Genomic DNA, 17152 nt, shown 5'->3' with positions numbered 1-17152 from the left:
ATCTCTCTGACGCCTTGTTCATGTCCCTCAAAACTCAAATGTGGTGTCAGTCAGTGAGTCTGCCAGCTGCTCCCTGTTCTCTGTGCTCAGCCTTCTCTCCTATAATCTCTCAAAATGGCAGAATCTTGAAGTTATGAAATACAAATCAAGTACAATGTTCTGATTGAGTGGGATGAGGGGAGGCCATTCCAAAATCATAAGTCCCCTGGTACCATGGCCTGTGTCTCTGCTGCTCTTTCAATCATGTGGCCAACTCTGTCAGGCAGTACAATCTGAAGAACATGCATGCTGTCCATTCAAGCTATTTGTCACAGTGTTTAAGACACATAGCACAGTTGTCACTGTTTGTTGGTAGTTGCTGAAAGTGGTACTGAGAAAAATGAATGGATTACAGAGGAGGAATTATAGGAGCTTATTAATTTATCTTTTTCCTGTCTGGTTTTCTGTGGTTTCTGAAGAACATAACACACTGTCTATCCAGGACTCCAATAGCTACGAATGCAGGTGAAGGTGGAAGTGGATGAGCACATGGATTATCATGGAAAGCACCACAAAGCCATCATGTAACTAATGCAGACACATGATTTCCAAAGAGTTAAGCTGTTGCTACTGTTTTAGACAAATTGAAAGGATGTAATATTTCATGGTGACACGGCCGTAGGGACTGGCTGTTACCTGCTAATACATTTTGCAAGCATTAACACCTAGCATGGACAAAATTATACGTCATTTAAAATTGCATTAATCAAAATGCATGAACTAGCAAGTCCTAAAAAAGGAAAACTAAAATACAAAGCCTCTTAGCACTTGTCCCAGTTTTCCTAGAACAGAATATTCTGTTTCATAGTGAGGGAGAATGATTCTTTGTCAATGAGTTATAATTGATTAATATTAAAAAAAAAAAAAAAAAAAAAAAAGAAGTATCAGAGCTTCTGTAAAGAGAAAAAAGCCTTTTATTTGGGAATACATAGTGCCATAATAATATAATTTTGTGCATGTAGGCTGCATTGTGCTTAAATAAGCTGGTCACGTGCTATCTTTTCTTTCAGTCTTCCAGAGCCTACATATGTAGCAAGAAAAGCAAGGATGTGTAATTTCAATCAGACCTTTATTTACTGTTAATGCAAACATATAGTTAATTGAAAAAGAAAGTAAAAGATGTGATCAATACTATAATAAGCAAAAGGAATAACAAGTTCAGAATTTCATCAGAAAGAAGTTAAGCAGAAATCAGTTTTACTTGGTATTACAAAGGCATTAATTACAGTTCCTCAGATACTAATAATATAACAGTTTGTAAACAAAAATCCAATTAAAAAAAAAGTTCAGCACCAATAAGTTGGTAACTGAAGAGTGAAGAAGTATTGTGCAATTTATAAGCATCCTTTTTCTCTTAGGAAAAGTCCAGGCAATTAATAAACAAGATGTTATTGATTCTATATATGCGTACATTATTCTGTTACTGTTTGCTAAGGATTTTTTACTGGCAATGTGTAGAGAATCCTCCCCTGTGATTTGAATTATACTTGTTATTACTTCCTGTTTACCTGCAACACTTGGTATAACACTTCAGGGTCCCAAAGATGAGAACACATCCCTGTTTGTATAGAGCATCATGACAAACATCCTGGGTTTTTGTAGATCAAGGCATTTGTCCACTGGTTGGTGAATTCTCTGGCCCTTTATCAGGCGCTCTCCTTCCTAGAAAGCCACTGGCATCAAAGGATGGATCAGACGAGTTGCTTTGACAGCAGTCTCCTGCTTGTGGCCATTTTCTTTTTCAAGGGTTTTGTGGTTCCTCCTCATCTCTTCATGGGCTGTTATGTGGTAAAATAAGAGCTATGGAAAAGCTCTTCAAAGGAAAGTTGGCAACCAGGACTGAGTCTGCAACTGCTGGAACAATTCATCCTGCTCCTTGTCCAGATTCCAGAATAATTGCTCCAGTGGTTTCAACCTGCTGCCAGCTTCACACTTCCCAAGAGGTCCCCAGGCAGTGGCACACAGACAGGATGTCTGCATGTGTCTGTGTGTCTCTGTTTGTTGCAGCTGGTTTGTGGGTGTGTAGTACACCCAAGGTTTTCCCAGAAAGAGTCTCAGCTGTGTGTGTGGATGTGCACTGCTGTCACAGCAGGTGTGGACAAGATCCAGAGGTGGAATCACAGCATGTGCTTTACTTCCAGCCTCTCAAAACAAATAGGTCAATCACCCAGAAGGAAGGCCAGGGTACTCCTGGTACAGGGTTTAATTTTTATTTTCATTTAAAAAAAAAAAAAAAAGCCAAAATAATGAAGGGATTCTAAAGAAAGGGAGCATGAAAACTTTCAGCATTAATTAAGCACTCAGAAGATGGAATAGGACAATTCATTTGTCATACACAAGCAGTTCACTCCCTGTTGCACTGAAAAGTTGGTTTTCCTTAACATGTCTCCATAATATCTAGAACTGTAGAATGGCTTGGGTTGGAAGAGACTTTAAAGACCACATTTCTAGGAAGACAGCTCCAGTGTTTGACCATCCTCCTGGTACAAATCTCCCCTGGTGAGGAACTTAGCTGACATATAATCAAAAAGTAAAAATCTTGACAAATCCTGCATATCATGGGAGAACCTTCACATTGAATCAGCAGAAGTAATGTGGTATTTCTGATGCTGTAACAATAGCCACACAGACCAGTATCTGAGGCTGCAGAGAGCCCTGCTCATAAGAACATAATCACACAAATTCCTCCCACAGAAAATTATTCTAAAGCATTTTAGTGTTGAGCTGTTGTCATTCAGATTTGGGAGTCATCGATACTGACATTTATGCCTGTTTGTGCTGGAGAGCTGTTAAACTCAGGAACATAATGTCCAGTGAACCATCACATCAAGTAATGGTTTGCCTGTGACACTATTTTTTTCTTTTTTTAAGTAGAGCACAGCAATATGTAAAAAGCTTCTGGTTTTCCTCTGTTGTCCAGAATAACTTGTATAAAATATAAATGTTCATGTTCATCATTGTTCTGCTACGTTATAATATTAAGATATTTTATATTGCATCATAGTTGATCATTATATTAGCCACTATGAAAGCAAAGAGTTGTGCATGCCCTTTATGTTATTTACATAATGCACTGGGTGTGAATAACACTATTTTCCTTAGGATATAGAAGGGTGAAGTAGTAGTAGAGTGCTAAACCAAGTTAAATGAGCATTTCTTAAGTTATTTTAGACAGAATCTCATAATACAGTCATTTTCTAAAAATCCCAAATGTAACAAAAAGCTTCCAATTACTTAGATTTATTAGTTTTCATAAGGCACTGAGTAATCTACTCACTACTGTCTCATTCATCAAGTGAGTTCTCCAGGAAAAGATTCTGTCAGGTGCTGCAGACAAAGCTCTGAGCAGCATCAGTACTGTTAATGCCTCAGATAATGACTGCAAGGATTACAAAATGGTACATTATTATCTAGCAGGCATTGATCATAATTATATCACTGATAAAGGCAAAGCATATCAAATGTTGTGTTTTAAATATGCCCTTCAATTAGAATAAAAATGCCAGGGAAAAAATTTCGGTCGTAGCTGTGTGATCCTTCTGAATGCAAAATTAAATGTTTTGCATATAGTCGGGATGAAAGGAGTTATCACTCTAAGCTATTCACTTATTAATTTTCCTTTAATACTCACGTTATATCAGGCATTATAGATCGTTCACCATTTCGCTTTATGACAGAGCAGAACCTTGATAGCTATGCTCTGTCTAAAATGTAATTCCCTCGTTTACCTGCCTTCTTGGACTGAACTGCAGAATCTTAATTTACTGTCAAGGTTTCCATGATCCTTTGCTCATGTCATATTGTTGATACAATGAACACATTGCACATACAGCATAGCATTCATCTTCTTGAGGCAGAGCACAGACCCTTTCATCCTTGCAAAATGAATAATTAAACTAGGATTTTAATATTTGTGCTTGCTTTTGGGTTTATTAGCTCTGACTGTGAAAACTAAATCAATTATTTTGTGTGGCCCATCTGACTAACTCTTGAAAAAAATGGACTGGAGTTTTCCATATATCTGTTGTAGCTTTAAGCTGGTTTAAAATAGAGCTGTTGTAGAAATGGACTCTCTCAATTGAATAGGTGACTTTCTTATTATTGCAAGCTTCAGGTTTGCATAAAGACCACAAGTGTAAAGCAAAATTAGGGAAGATGTTCATCACTGATAAGGTCCCATGGTGGTAATGTAATTCTTCTGCTGTACCTATCTCACTTGAATTTGGGGTTTTTGTTTCTGCAGACTCCAGAGGAAGGAGCCTCTACAACCATCTATGCAGCAGTGTCACCCGAGATGGAAGGAGCTGGTGGCTGCTACCTTTACAATGAGGAAAGGACAAAATCAGCTGACACATCATATGATGAGGAGCTGCAGAGAAGGCTCTGGACAGAAAGCTGTGAGATGGTTGGGATTTCTGATGAAGCCAGCAGGCTTCCCTAGAAGAAGCCACTTTCAGCTGGGTAAATGAAATGTATTGAAAAGCATCTTAGGTGAATGCTTGCAGCATCAGTCATCATCCTGGAAATCACTCTTCAGTCCCAAAGGCAAACGTGAACAGCTCTGTTCTTCACTTGAATCCCTAATCTGCTAGGGTGTGGGGGGAACATTCCCACAGAAAGGTGTAGTGGTTGGTTTTAAATCTAACCATCAGTTTTGTAAATCATGATGTTTCAATCCGTGATTAAAATACAATCTTTAAACATGTGCAGAGTTGAGTTTTCATTGTTTTGTTCATCAACAATAATGCTTGAGCATGTTGTGTCTGGGAGATTTTGAATTTAAACCACCTTTGTACATATAAGTTACTCCTTAAAATCCACTTTAAAAGTTGCAGCTTTATTTTCTTAAGGTTCATTAATCTTTAAGACACTTTCATCAGCTTGTTCTAATGCAGCAATTTGGCATTCACAATCATGATGTTGTTTCTGTCTTAAGGTTGGTTTTATATGTCAGCTTTTATCCAGAGGTATTAACTGATGGTCAGAACAACAAGAAAAAGTAAATAAATAAGACCTTCTTCAAACAGGATATTGAATTCACTTGTTTCCAGTTTAAGTTCATCTCTCCTATAAAGGTGAGGAGGGGATCAGACATCACAATGGCAACACTGGCTTTGGCAGAGGATGCAGTTGGCCTATTGTCTTGTCAGTGGGCTAAGATTACTTGTCCCCTCTTCTTCTGAACCCATGTAATGTTGCATCCACAGCTCCATTCATTTTCTTTGGCAAGGAGAGTCACTCATCCACTGTTGCATGAAGAATTGCATCTTTTTGTTGGTTTTGATCCTAGTTCATATTAGTTTCAAAAGTAGAGCTCATGGTTTGGAAGAGACAGCAATGAATGCCAGCCCACTTTGTCCTTTTTTTGGACATGTACAATGTGTCCTCTGTAAACTATGTCTTTGCCATTTTTAAGAGTAGCCCCTCCCTACTCATCCAACTTACATAGGAGCAAGAGGGTATTTTCCCTTTTGTTATGTATGTCTTTCCTAAAATTTCCTAACAGTTGTTTTATTTTTAATTTTATTTGACTGTCTCTGAGTGTGGAGCAGATATTTTTTTATCAAGCTAGTTTTGGTGAACCCTAGGATTTCTCCCCTCAGTGGGATAGCAGTCAGTTCAGATGCTATCAGTTTTGAACACATTTCAGTTGTGCCCATGTCTACCAAAATGAATCTTTAAGAATGGTGGTCACATTCATGGAGTGAAAAACAAAATAAATATGGGGCAGCACAAAGATAGCCTGAATTTATACAAGCTCAAATAACTAGGGGAAAAAGTGGATTGAAGATAGAAATATTTTAAGGGCAATGGTGGTAAACCATGAGAATAATTTGCAGAGAAACTTCCCCAGACAGTTTCAGTCAAGATGATAAGTCCCACAAAAACATCTGGAAGTGTCTGGGAAGACCTTACAGCAGCCTCAGGGTATTTATAGGGCCCTACAGAAAAGATGGGGAGGGGCTTGGGCAGTGTATCGATACAATGAGGAGTCATGATTCTAAACTGAAAGGAGATTTGGATTACACATTAGGAAGAAATACTTCACTGTCAGGGTGCTGAAGCACTGAAACAGGTTGCCCAGAGTAACTGTGGATGTCCCATCCCTGGAAGTGTTCAAGGTCAGGCTGAATGGGGCTTTGTCTAGTGGAAGGTGTCCCTGCCCGTGGTAGGGTGGCTGGAAAGAGAGGGTCTTTAAGGTCCATTTTGTTCTAGACCATTCTGTGAGTCTTTGGTCTCTTCTCAGTGAGAAGCATGGAATCTGTGTCTAGGGAGGCTGAGCTCTTGTTGTTAATGGAGTAAGGTCTACCCTACTCCCACCTTGTTGATTTTGGGTGCCATCTAAAAGAGCTGCATAATCCTAGAAATGTCCTTGCATTTCCATTTTTTAAGATATATACAGGGAAAGAGACTAATAGGTGGGTGTAAAGCTTACTTTCATTTTGAGGCGTTGGAAATCACTGCGTGACAGAGCCAAGTACAAACACAGTGTTGTGTTCTCATTTGCAGCAGACTAGAAACAATATGAATGTGTTCCTATGCAATGAACCCTGGACTAATATCCCTTTTGGGCTTTTTAGCTAAAACTTGGTGCTTCACTCCAAGTGACCTTATCTCCAGCCTTTGGTTCAGAGGAAGATCACATGTAAGTGAAAGTCAGCATAGTCATATGTCCACAGAGTAAAAAAAAAAAAAAAAAAAAAAAAAGAAGCATGAACAAAGAAAAGCATCTGGGAACAAAAATAATAAACAAACTGAGGGAGAGCATATTTCCTCTCTGAATTAAGCCATGCATGATCTATTCCCAGTTTCTTAGAGTTAGTATATACAAGGGTTAGCAGCAGGAGATTTATCACTCAGTCACAATAGCACTTTCCCAGTATGACTGGCTGACTTTTTTTTTTGGTGAGTGAATGTAGTGCTTGTGAAATGTGCCAGACTGACACTCTGGGAACTAAATTCCTCTGTTTATTCACGGATCGTGCACAGGATGCAGTAAGCCTGCTAGACAGCCAACATTTTGATGTTGCCATAGCATTCCCATGGAACATCATCTCTGCTGAAAGTGCGTCCAGGATTACTCAAACTAGATGGGGTGAGGTTACCATCAGTTTTAACTCTCTTGAAGCTCCACAATGTTTGCACAACCAGTTTCAAGTGGCATAGGGATTAGTGAATCAACAAACAGTAAAGAGAGCTAGTCACACTTTCAGTGCAATCTGAATCAATTTATTAACAGTCTCAGTCCAATGAAATCCATTTTAAATAACACTGAATACATGGTTTGTGAGAACCAAGAATACAGATATGCCTGAGTGAGGGAAAAAAAATAAGTGTCCTAAAGCCAGGGATTTCTAGAGCGTTGCAGTTTCATGAAGATATGGTTGACTTAGTTGCAAAACTGTTACCTCAGGAACTAAAAGCAGAAAACTCTGTCAACTTTGCAGTGTCACATAAGCACGTGAGCTTATCTGGAGCAAAACCCAGTATTGTTATAAAGTGCTCCAAGTGTGAATGAGAACAATCGCTTGTTATACTGCTGAAAAAATCCAAAATAATTCTTAACATACCTATCTAGGGAAAAAAAATATGAAACGTAAAAAGATGACAATGATTTTACTTCTGCACAGATAAATGGTTAGGGCTGATTTAATTTCACATTTTAAGGTCATGGGAATTCCAGAGATCTGATAGAGGCTGTATTTCACTTCACTGAATACATGGCTGAGAGGTGGTGGCGTAGTAGGTGTATAGATATAGAAAAAATACCCGGGAGCTCTTTAACCTTGTGAAGAAAGGCTAAACAAGCCCCAATAATGGTAAACTGAAGGTAAACAAATTAACCTTCCAACACAAAACCAGATCTTCTCTGAAAGTAATTTCTGATTGGAACATGTAGATCTGATATCTAAAGATGATTAAAAGATGCCTCTGAAATGACACCTGGCAAAGAGGCCAGGTAGACTCCTAGGAAAAGTAGGTCAGACACAGTGAAGTCAGGCTTAGATTCTCCCTCACATCCACAATGACAACACTTATTTTGATTAGGATGAGAATGACCCATTGCTCACAACTTCTAAAATGGATATTTCCCTGCCAGTATTCCACCCAGGCTAATGTTAATTCATAAATCCAAGTGCCTCTACCTCGTCACAAAAAGGCACACAAAATCTACAGTCCAGTTCAAGTCTGAGATCAACAGAAGCATCCACCAAGACGATCTGAGCCTATTGCCTTTGGTAGCAGAGTGAAACTATGTCAAACCAATATTTTTTTTCTTTTTAAAAAGGATTACAAATTTAAAAGAAAAAAAAAAGAAAGAAAAAATTCCCCCAAAAAGGACCAAGAAAAAAAAAAGATTCCTGTTATGAAGGATAGTTCAAATAAATATAGCTCTTACAGGAATGAATGCAGTTATCTGGGAATTTGATAAGGCAATATTATTTAAACAATGGATTTGTGCAGGAAATAAATAACCTGCTGACAAAATAGCTCTAAGATTCTTAGGAAAAAAATGATAATTTCCTCAATAATTAACTACTTTAATTTTAAACTGTGGGGAAATTAGTTGTATACTGAAAAGGTAAGTGCTGTAATTTGTGTGTGACAATATTGTTATTTGCAAATAATGAAGTACCTAAATTCTTGCTTCCTGTTCAAAACTGATTTTAAGTGCTTGATGTGGAGCCACTGGCCACACACTGGCCACAGTTATATTTTATAAATATTTAGACTTCAAACTTCACTTTTTGCACAACTATCAATTACTTTCGTACACAGTGAGGACTGACACAAGTAGAACAAAGGACTTTGTTATTTAACATCAGGCTTGCTACTGCCTCTGCCAAATGCACAGTAGTGTTAACTCTAAATATAACAATACATGGCAGATATTTAAACAGTCATCCTAAATAAATTTTCTACATACAGGCTCTTGTTCAGTTCCAGTGTTAGGCTGACCTTGCTCATTCTATGATAGGGTTTCTGCTTTGGCTACCTCCATGGAAAGACAAAAATCAGATTCCAGTGAAGTTACCGTGAAATCTGTCACAGATCAGATAAAATTCACATGGTTTTAAGAGGGTGAAGGATGTGGATACCAACAATCTGAAATAACTGAAGAAGTCAGTGCAAAACACATCAGTACAACATCCGTCCAGGCAAGATGGGTAAGCCACAAGCAGTTCTTTGAAGGTAATTTAATTCCTTTTTAAAACAAAACTACTGTGTTTGGGCAATCCACTATGGCAATATTGAAGGAAGGTAACAGGAAGAAAACAAACCAATGGCCAAGATTGATGTTTCCAAATATATATAGTTATTGGCTTCTATACTGCACCCATCCACTCTTGCTGGCTTCTCTCCCATTCAAAATGGACTTTAGCCAAGAATCCCTGTCACACAGGCAATCAAGAAGAGTCAAAATGTAGCAGTGACTGTCATTGATTTAGACAAACTCTCTAGATTGAAACCAATCACTTTAAAGTACAAGATTTCCTAATCAAAGAAAAGAAAAAGGGGAAAAAAAGGGCCCAAAACCAGGTTATGACACTTTTTGAAGTGTTATTAAACCTGGTCACCTCTTCACAAACAGAATGCAAGACACATTAAGATGGTAAGCAACCTTATGACCTTTCCAGAGAATACAGATTAACAAACATTTCCTTCCCCTCTATCTTGGCATTGCTTGAACTTTCAAAATTAACTCTCAAAAGTTTGTATAATTGCATATATTCAAGGTGTGTGCTGTATCTCAGGCTTTTTTAACAATACTGAAGGGAGTGAAAAAAAATCCTTTTAAGATGCATAAGATAGCTAAGGGCCAAATCCTGCATTTTTTTCTCAAGGAAAAATTCCATTGAAGACAATGTCAGTTCTTCACAAAACATGTAAGACCCTGCTCTAGAAAGTTAATGTAAAACATTTGCACAGAACTTTTAACTACATTGCACATCCCTGCTGAAGTTAATGAGACATCCCAGAATCATTGTACAAAGACACGTAACTTAAGAGCAGAAGAAGCTATAAAAACCTTGTATCATTCAAATTTGATAATGCCTCAGAACATTATCTCTGGAGTGAAAGTGCCTTCATACTTCTACTGATATATTAAAACCCTCTCTTTGTTTCTAGAAAAATGTGCAACCTAAAAATTCCACTGGTATGGTATATTGAGAAGAGAGAGTACCATTCATCTCGCTTAAAATCCTCTAAAAACATGGTAGATGGTCTAAGCCTATGACTTAGGCTCCATCTGTGGTCAGTGAGTAATACTCCTTTGGGATGATTCCTCTGACCACTATTGGAGTGGGAAATGAGTCATGATACCATCTATGGCTGTCCAGAGGGAAAACAGACTGGTAGCCTAAGGTAAATGTCCAGTAGCTGTACATTGTTAAATCACAGAGGCACAGAATCAGGTAGCTTGGAAAAGACCTTTAAGATCACCAAATCGAACCTATGACCAAACGCCACCATGTCAACTAGGCCATGGCACTGAGTGTCACAACCAGTCTTTCCTTAAACACCTCGAGGGATGGTGACTCCACCACTTCCCTGGGCAGCCAATTCCAATGTCCAATCACCCTTTCTGTGCAGAACTTCTTCCTAATGTCCAACCTAAACCCACCATGGCACAGCTTAGGACTATGTCCTCTTGTCCTGTTGCTGTTTGCCTGGTAGAATAGACCAACCCTCACCTGGCTACAGCCTCCTTTCAGGTGGTTGTAGAGAGCTGAAAGGTCACCCCTGAGCCTCCTCTTCTCCTGGCTGGACAAGCCCAGCTCCCTCAGCTGTTCTCCATAGGACTTGTATGAGCTCTTATTTACTCAACCAGCTCTACATGCACTTAAACTGCCTGAGAATAAACTTTTTCTTTTCTGTTCTTTTTTTTTCATCCCCTACAGTTTCTTAGCTCAAAAGTCACCATAGCTAATTTACAGTAAGTTTGATCTTCTGCACAACAAAGACCTTCTAACCCTAATTTGCACTGGCTGGATCATCTCCTCTAGATAGTTGTCAGTCCTCGTCTAAAATTTTCCAGTGAAACAGAGCACCTTAGATATGTTCTTGCCAGACACAAATTGTTCTCAGCTTCAAAATCATGATCTTTATTTCACTTTTGAATCAGAGTAGCTTTCCAGCTCCCAGCTATTTGTTGTAGTTACGTTTTATCTGCTGGGTTGAACAACCCATGTTCTGATCCTGGTGGAGATGGACAGGCAAGGAAGAACGCATCTCTTGGCGTATTCTTGATAAACTAACTTGATCAAGCTCTTTGAATCTTTCATTGGGAGTAATATTTTACATCTTCCAACCATCCTCTTATCTCTTTATGAATCTCATCTGATTTTTCAAGTTCCCTCCTGCTTTTGAGATTTTAACAGCTCATTTTGATATATACAAGTAATATAGCCTCACTAATCAGCTTATTTTTTCTGTTCCTACACCCCAAGGCCTTATGGACCTTCTTCCCTGAAACATCATAGAGGAACTCAGATTTGGAGATTCTATAAGCCTTTTTTCAGGCACACAAAGTCTTATCCTGTAAATACAGCCCACTTGATTTGTTTCAAGCTCTATGATCTAATAGAACTCTAAATGCTTCTTTTATTGTGATTTATTTCCACCATTAAAGCCCTAAATCTTCACTAAAGTGTGCTTGAAAAAATTCTGTAGCTGTTGAGTCAGGAGATGCAACAGGGACAGAGTCAGAGCACTGACGTCACGCCAACATGCCCTGGTTCAGCAGCTGAGGTCATAGATAAAATAGTGCACAGTGACTTGCTTTATCTGGAACATAACAAATTTCACCAAATTGGTAATTTCCTTTGTTTTAGAAATTATTTCTGTTATTTATCACTCTGACAGAATCTCCCAGAAGATGCTTTTCTCTTGTCCCACACAGGACTAGCAGGATAAATGCATGTTGCTCTGCACTTCTGAAGCAAAGAGATCCCCCAGCTATTACACAGCATTTCAGCACAGTGCTGGAACTTCGGCAACTTGGCTACAAGCCTTGGCTCCTGCAGTGATTTAGAAAAGCAGATTAGGCTCTCAGAGTTTTAGTTGTTTTTTTTTTTCTAAATTTAGTATTAATCATTTTTTCTAACCACCCTTTTCCTCTCACATGTGACTTGTCTTTATAGCCTCCTGTACAGGTGGGGGGCTTCTCCCAAAGTTGATGGAAACAAGTTTTGTTCTACACACTCACTTGGCAGAGCAGTTGTGATTGTAGTATTGTAACTCTCTCTTGCCCTGCTGGGTCTTACTCCTGGACACTGAATTCAAGCTGCAAATTCACAGCTTCTCTGCTTATTATGAGGGGAAGCATTACCATCTGTTTTATGGAACTCTAAACCACATTTCATACCACATTTACTTGATACACAATTGCTGCTGCATTTATCTCCCATCTTCTTGTAGAGCAGAAACCATTTTGCCACCAGCTCATTCTCTGAAATACTGAAAAGTACAGTTGTCACCTGTATTTGAACAAAAACCCAAGATGCAGGTATTTCCTGCAGAAAACAGGTTGTGAATGATTTCTTTTGGAAAACTGAAGCTGTCTAATCCAAAGGTTTAACTTGGATAACACTGAAAAGGCATTGGTATTATTAATACTAAAATCTTAAAATACCCAGTCTTCCAAGTTTTGCTCAAGTTTGAAGTGATCTGGATCAATAAGACTGTGCTCCTCATATTTCGTTTAGATGGTACAGCATTTTGCAATGAAGTTATTTTTTAAACAAGCTCAGGGAGGAGACCTTTAGTGAAAGGTATATCTTTCACTCTGCTCTAAAAATTAAATTCTATATCTTTAGCAATTCTACTTTGAAGAGATTTTCCTTTTGACAATGATGACTTTATGACTTAAACCATAGGAGAGGATTCATTGCACAGAAGTTTTTCTTCCACATCACACTGCTGGGGCCCATGAAGACCCAGAAAGGAATGTACAATACATATGATTGATTTTTTATCTCCTCTCCCTCCACTTGTTTAATCGCTGAGGGCTGATTGAAAACAGGAGAAAAAAATTAGCAGCAATTTACTTCCACTCGAAAAGATCAAAAATAAAAGAGCATTTATCCAAATCTTAATCAGACTAAGTGCTTCACATATTTGATATAGTCACTGGGATTTTTCTAGATTGAATATTAGAAAAAAACATTGGAACAGGCTTCCCAGGTTGTGCCATAATCCCTGGAGATATTTAAAAGACTTGTAGGTGTGGCACACAGGAACACAGTTTAGTGGTGGACTTGGCAGCATTAGGTTTGTGGTTGGACTTGATTAACTTGGAGGTCTTATCCAACCTGAGTGATTCTGTGATTCTGTATCTCAGTTTCCATTACGTTCTTGAAGAGTAGCTCTCAGGGTCACAGGACTTGGGAAATTTGGTTCCATCTGTTACGGGTATGACTTCTTTTGAAATGAAAGAGTCATAGCTTCTGTGCTTTTTCACCTTTGTTTCACCATGGCTGGTAATACAAAATAGCTGCTGTTTTCAGTACAGCTGAAAAGGTCAAATGCTGGGTGTTGCTCTTTTTTGAAATATCAACCTCTTAATTCAGCAATAAATTCATGTGGAATCATTCAATTTTTTTTTCAAATGTTTTTGGGTCTGGAGACAGCACCACAGTTGTCTGAAAAACAACTTTTGAACTTGAATATCTGCAAAGTAGTTTTATGAATGTTTTGATCCTGCAAATACTTTTCTATCCTGCGTTCTTCTAAAGCCAATGAAAAGATCTCGGGAATAGGTTAGACTGAATTTCTAATTTTTTCCTTTCCCTGAAGTTCTATAAACCTACATGACCTGACTGTCCTGAGAGTAGATGTTCTGGGACACTGCACTTAGTCTATTCTTCATGTCTGTTTAGTAAAGCACATTAATATAAAACATGTGCATGAGTGTATTTTAATAAGTAAATTCCTCTTATGAATATGCTCAAATTTCAGCATGTGCTTTACTGACTTGGTGCTGCAGTGTGTTGAGCTACAGACACAGGACAAGTGACAAAAAGGGCTTGAAATCACACTTCAATAGCTGTAATACACAGCTATTGAAGTAAGAGTTGGAGGGCTAATTTTTCTCTGAAATAAAGACCAAGACAAATGGTCTCCATGTTTGAAAGTTTGTCATAAACACCAGTGCTAACCCAAAGATAAATTTAAACTTCAAGCCTTTAATTTAATCTGTTTAAATCAGAAAATCATTGTCTGTGTAATCTCCAGAGAAAAATAATACAGAAAATAAAATACATTTTAAAAGTAGAAAACCAAAACTAATACTCTATTTCTGAGCAAATAGGTATATATCACAAATTCAACCCATACATCAAAGCTCACAAAAGACAAGAGGCATAGAGTTTTTTATGTACAGTTCTACAAAACAACTCAAAACCCTGAAATTCTTTAGGGGGACTTAAACTGGAGTGGTAACCATATGCTAGCATGAAATGGTTTATTTCATGAATGGAAAATAAAGAAATTCAGAACCACTTGAATTTCATCTGTTCAGAAGCTGTTGATTTGCTGAATAGAGATGAATTCTTGTACTTCCATTTTTCTTGTGTCCTCTTTCATTTTTAATAAGTCTTTTGTTAGTCAGATGTGACGATAGGTTTTATATCAAATCTCATGAGGTAAACTTCAAAACTCTGGGGAAAACTAAGATTGATTTGTTTAGTTTCTAAAAACATAACTGCATTGCCAAGAGCCTCCAGCTGGCAGGATAGAAAAATGTCTCTCCCGGTTGCAAATTGCCAATTCTAAAATGGCACAGCAGCAGCTTTCCACCCTGACTACCTGCAGCTGGCCTGCCTTCCACCTCCCTGAAATCACACTGCCAGGCAAAATAATAGCTGCCTCTTGCCATCTCTTCCATCCACCTCCCCAAAAATTCACATTAAGTTATGAAACACAGTTAAAAATTGTATGTTGGAGATGAGCCTGTACTATAGCTGTTGGGCTCACAAACAGGACTGAGATGAAGTACACATCATTCTCCAGACCAGCTGGTATGGCTGTGGGGAGAAACAGGCAGGCTTTCAGCTCATAAAGCCTTCCATGGGTCTAGAAAATACAATTACTGATCTTGAGACTAATTGTTCTCAGTTGAACTTCATTATGTTAATCAATTAGGTAGATTAAGAGAAAGCTTTACTGACAGCTTTGGGCCTGAAGAAATCTTCTTGGCAAAAGGAAACACAAGCTTTCAATCCCAGGGAATGGAGATTGTTGAGCAGAGGAAACCAAGGGGAAGTTTTTTATGGGATTAAAGTGGCTTGAATATGGCTTGAGATTAAACAAAAACTAAGAAGAGCTACTCTGTAGATGTTAGAAAAAAAAATGGTGAGGCTGGAGCAGTGAGATGTTGGTAATGTAGAGTGCGAGTTCTCTGAGTAACAATGAAAGTAAGAACAAGCTTAAAATAAATGTGGACTGAGATGATGCTCCAGGTAGGAGGAGGAAGCAGGGCTGGCACCTCCCTGCTGCAGGTGAGTGTGTGTTCAGGAGGCTGCAGATGTTCAGACTCACTGCTTTGCTTTCTCCTCTGTTTGTGTAACTCTGCAGCCTGGCAGAACTTCAGCACCGGCTGTGAAAGAGGAGCCCACCTGCCCAGAGCAGCTAATCCTTTGCTGTTTGTGCTATAGTCCTGGAAAGAGGGAGATTAATTGGAAGAGGGAAGACAGAGGGTGAACTCACTCCCCTAACACTGAAGAGGCAGTGAGCTTGATAATTTAGGAACAAAAAAAGTCCCAGTGCTCGATGTGGGGGCCCAAACCTTACAAGAGAAACTTGGGAGAGCTCAGAATATAGCTCAGGTTGTAAAAGATTTAAGCATGGATCTGCCTTATTCCTGGGTAAAAGAGTTCATATAGGAGCATCAGCTGTCAAGGAGAAAGTCCTTGTCATGCACATTAGCAGATTTCTGAGTGCCTGGGAGAATCCCAGGTGAGACAGAAGCTTCTAATGAGCTAGAATGCTCTTAAATTTAGGCAAGTCCCAAGCAGGAGTATTTTTGGTGGGATATTTTGATGTTATGGTGCTCATCCCTGTGTTATTGTAGAGGTTTTGCTTGTTGGGTTGGTTGGTTTGTTTTCACCAGAGAATAGTGCTAGAGGAGCCAGGTCTGAAACATTTTGCTCACCAGTGGGGAAGCAATGTAGGGAAGAGCTGGTAGAGGGCTGAAGGGTATCTGCCTGTCCTGGGGATCCAAAATCCTCCTTCAGAACGTGAAAAGGAGCAGCAGGAAATGCAAGGAGCAATCGAACCTGACAGGAACATCCTTGGCAAAAATATGAAATTAATACAAAAGCCAAACTGTTGCAAGGGATGGCCATTACACTCTTTCTGTGGGGTTTTCTTTTCTTCACTCTTTCTTCGAAAAGAACATGGGTAATTACAAACAGCATCTGTGTTAGGTGAGACCCAGATGGTAGGTGTCTAAACACATCCCAAATGCAGTGGGTACAGGTGTGTTTCTTTGAAACTGCCCAGTGCCTGTTTCTCTCTAGAGAAACTCTAGCTCTCATCTATAAACACCATGGGGAAAGGACTATTGAAGCTGAAAAATGGGGTTGTGGCACAAAGAGCAATAATTCAGTGATGGATAAATTAGGCTGAACATCAATAGAAATTTTCTTATGGTCTGGGGTTTTGTCCCAGGAATAGTTTTAACATGATTCGGGGGACTAAAGAAATTTAAGTATTTTTGAAACTGGAGTCCCATTAGAGCAGGGGTGGGTAAATACACAGCAGTGTACCTGACCTTGATTGCATGAGTAGCTTCTAGCAAACCTAAATTCCTTGACATATTTAACATCACACTTTCCAGAGTGCAGTTTGCATTCTGGTGAATGCTGGTTACTCATGAAAGCTGTTGAAGGATTTTTAGAAACGACAGCTCTGGGCAAGCCTTCCACTAGCAAAGATTTCTTGCACTGACTAGAATTGCAACAGAAAGGAAAAATTAACAAAGCTCCTGTTAGAAGTGTAATTCAGAAAGCAATAAAGGCACTCTGGCTTTAAACCACAGTAGAGGCTTGTGCTGTAGCTCAGCATCCAAGGGTAATGAGGGAACAGAGGAATCCCTGGCTTTTAC

General features: G+C 38.8%; 1 protein-coding gene across 3 annotated transcripts in view; it reads left to right on the top strand.

The window, feature by feature from the left end:
- Positions 1–4744, top strand: part of DHRSX (dehydrogenase/reductase X-linked) — a 211704-nt gene extending 206960 nt beyond the window's left edge. For all 3 annotated transcript variants that reach the window (XM_085056390.1, XM_085056384.1, XM_085056375.1), the window contains one exon: positions 4283–4744. In XM_085056390.1, coding sequence (XP_084912516.1) covers positions 4283–4480 — 198 coding nt within the window. In that variant the 3' untranslated portion in view covers positions 4481–4744. The remainder of the gene's footprint in view (positions 1–4282) is intronic.
- The last annotated feature ends 12408 nt before the right edge of the window (positions 4745–17152 follow it).

Source organism: Lichenostomus cassidix, chromosome 1 (assembly GCF_008360975.1).
Source record: "Lichenostomus cassidix isolate B80296 chromosome 1, HeHo_3.0, whole genome shotgun sequence".
In the NCBI taxonomy this organism is placed as follows: Eukaryota; Metazoa; Chordata; class Aves; order Passeriformes; family Meliphagidae; genus Lichenostomus; species Lichenostomus cassidix.
Note: the sequence above shows the minus strand (reverse complement) of the source record. Positions and strands in the feature narration are given on the sequence as shown.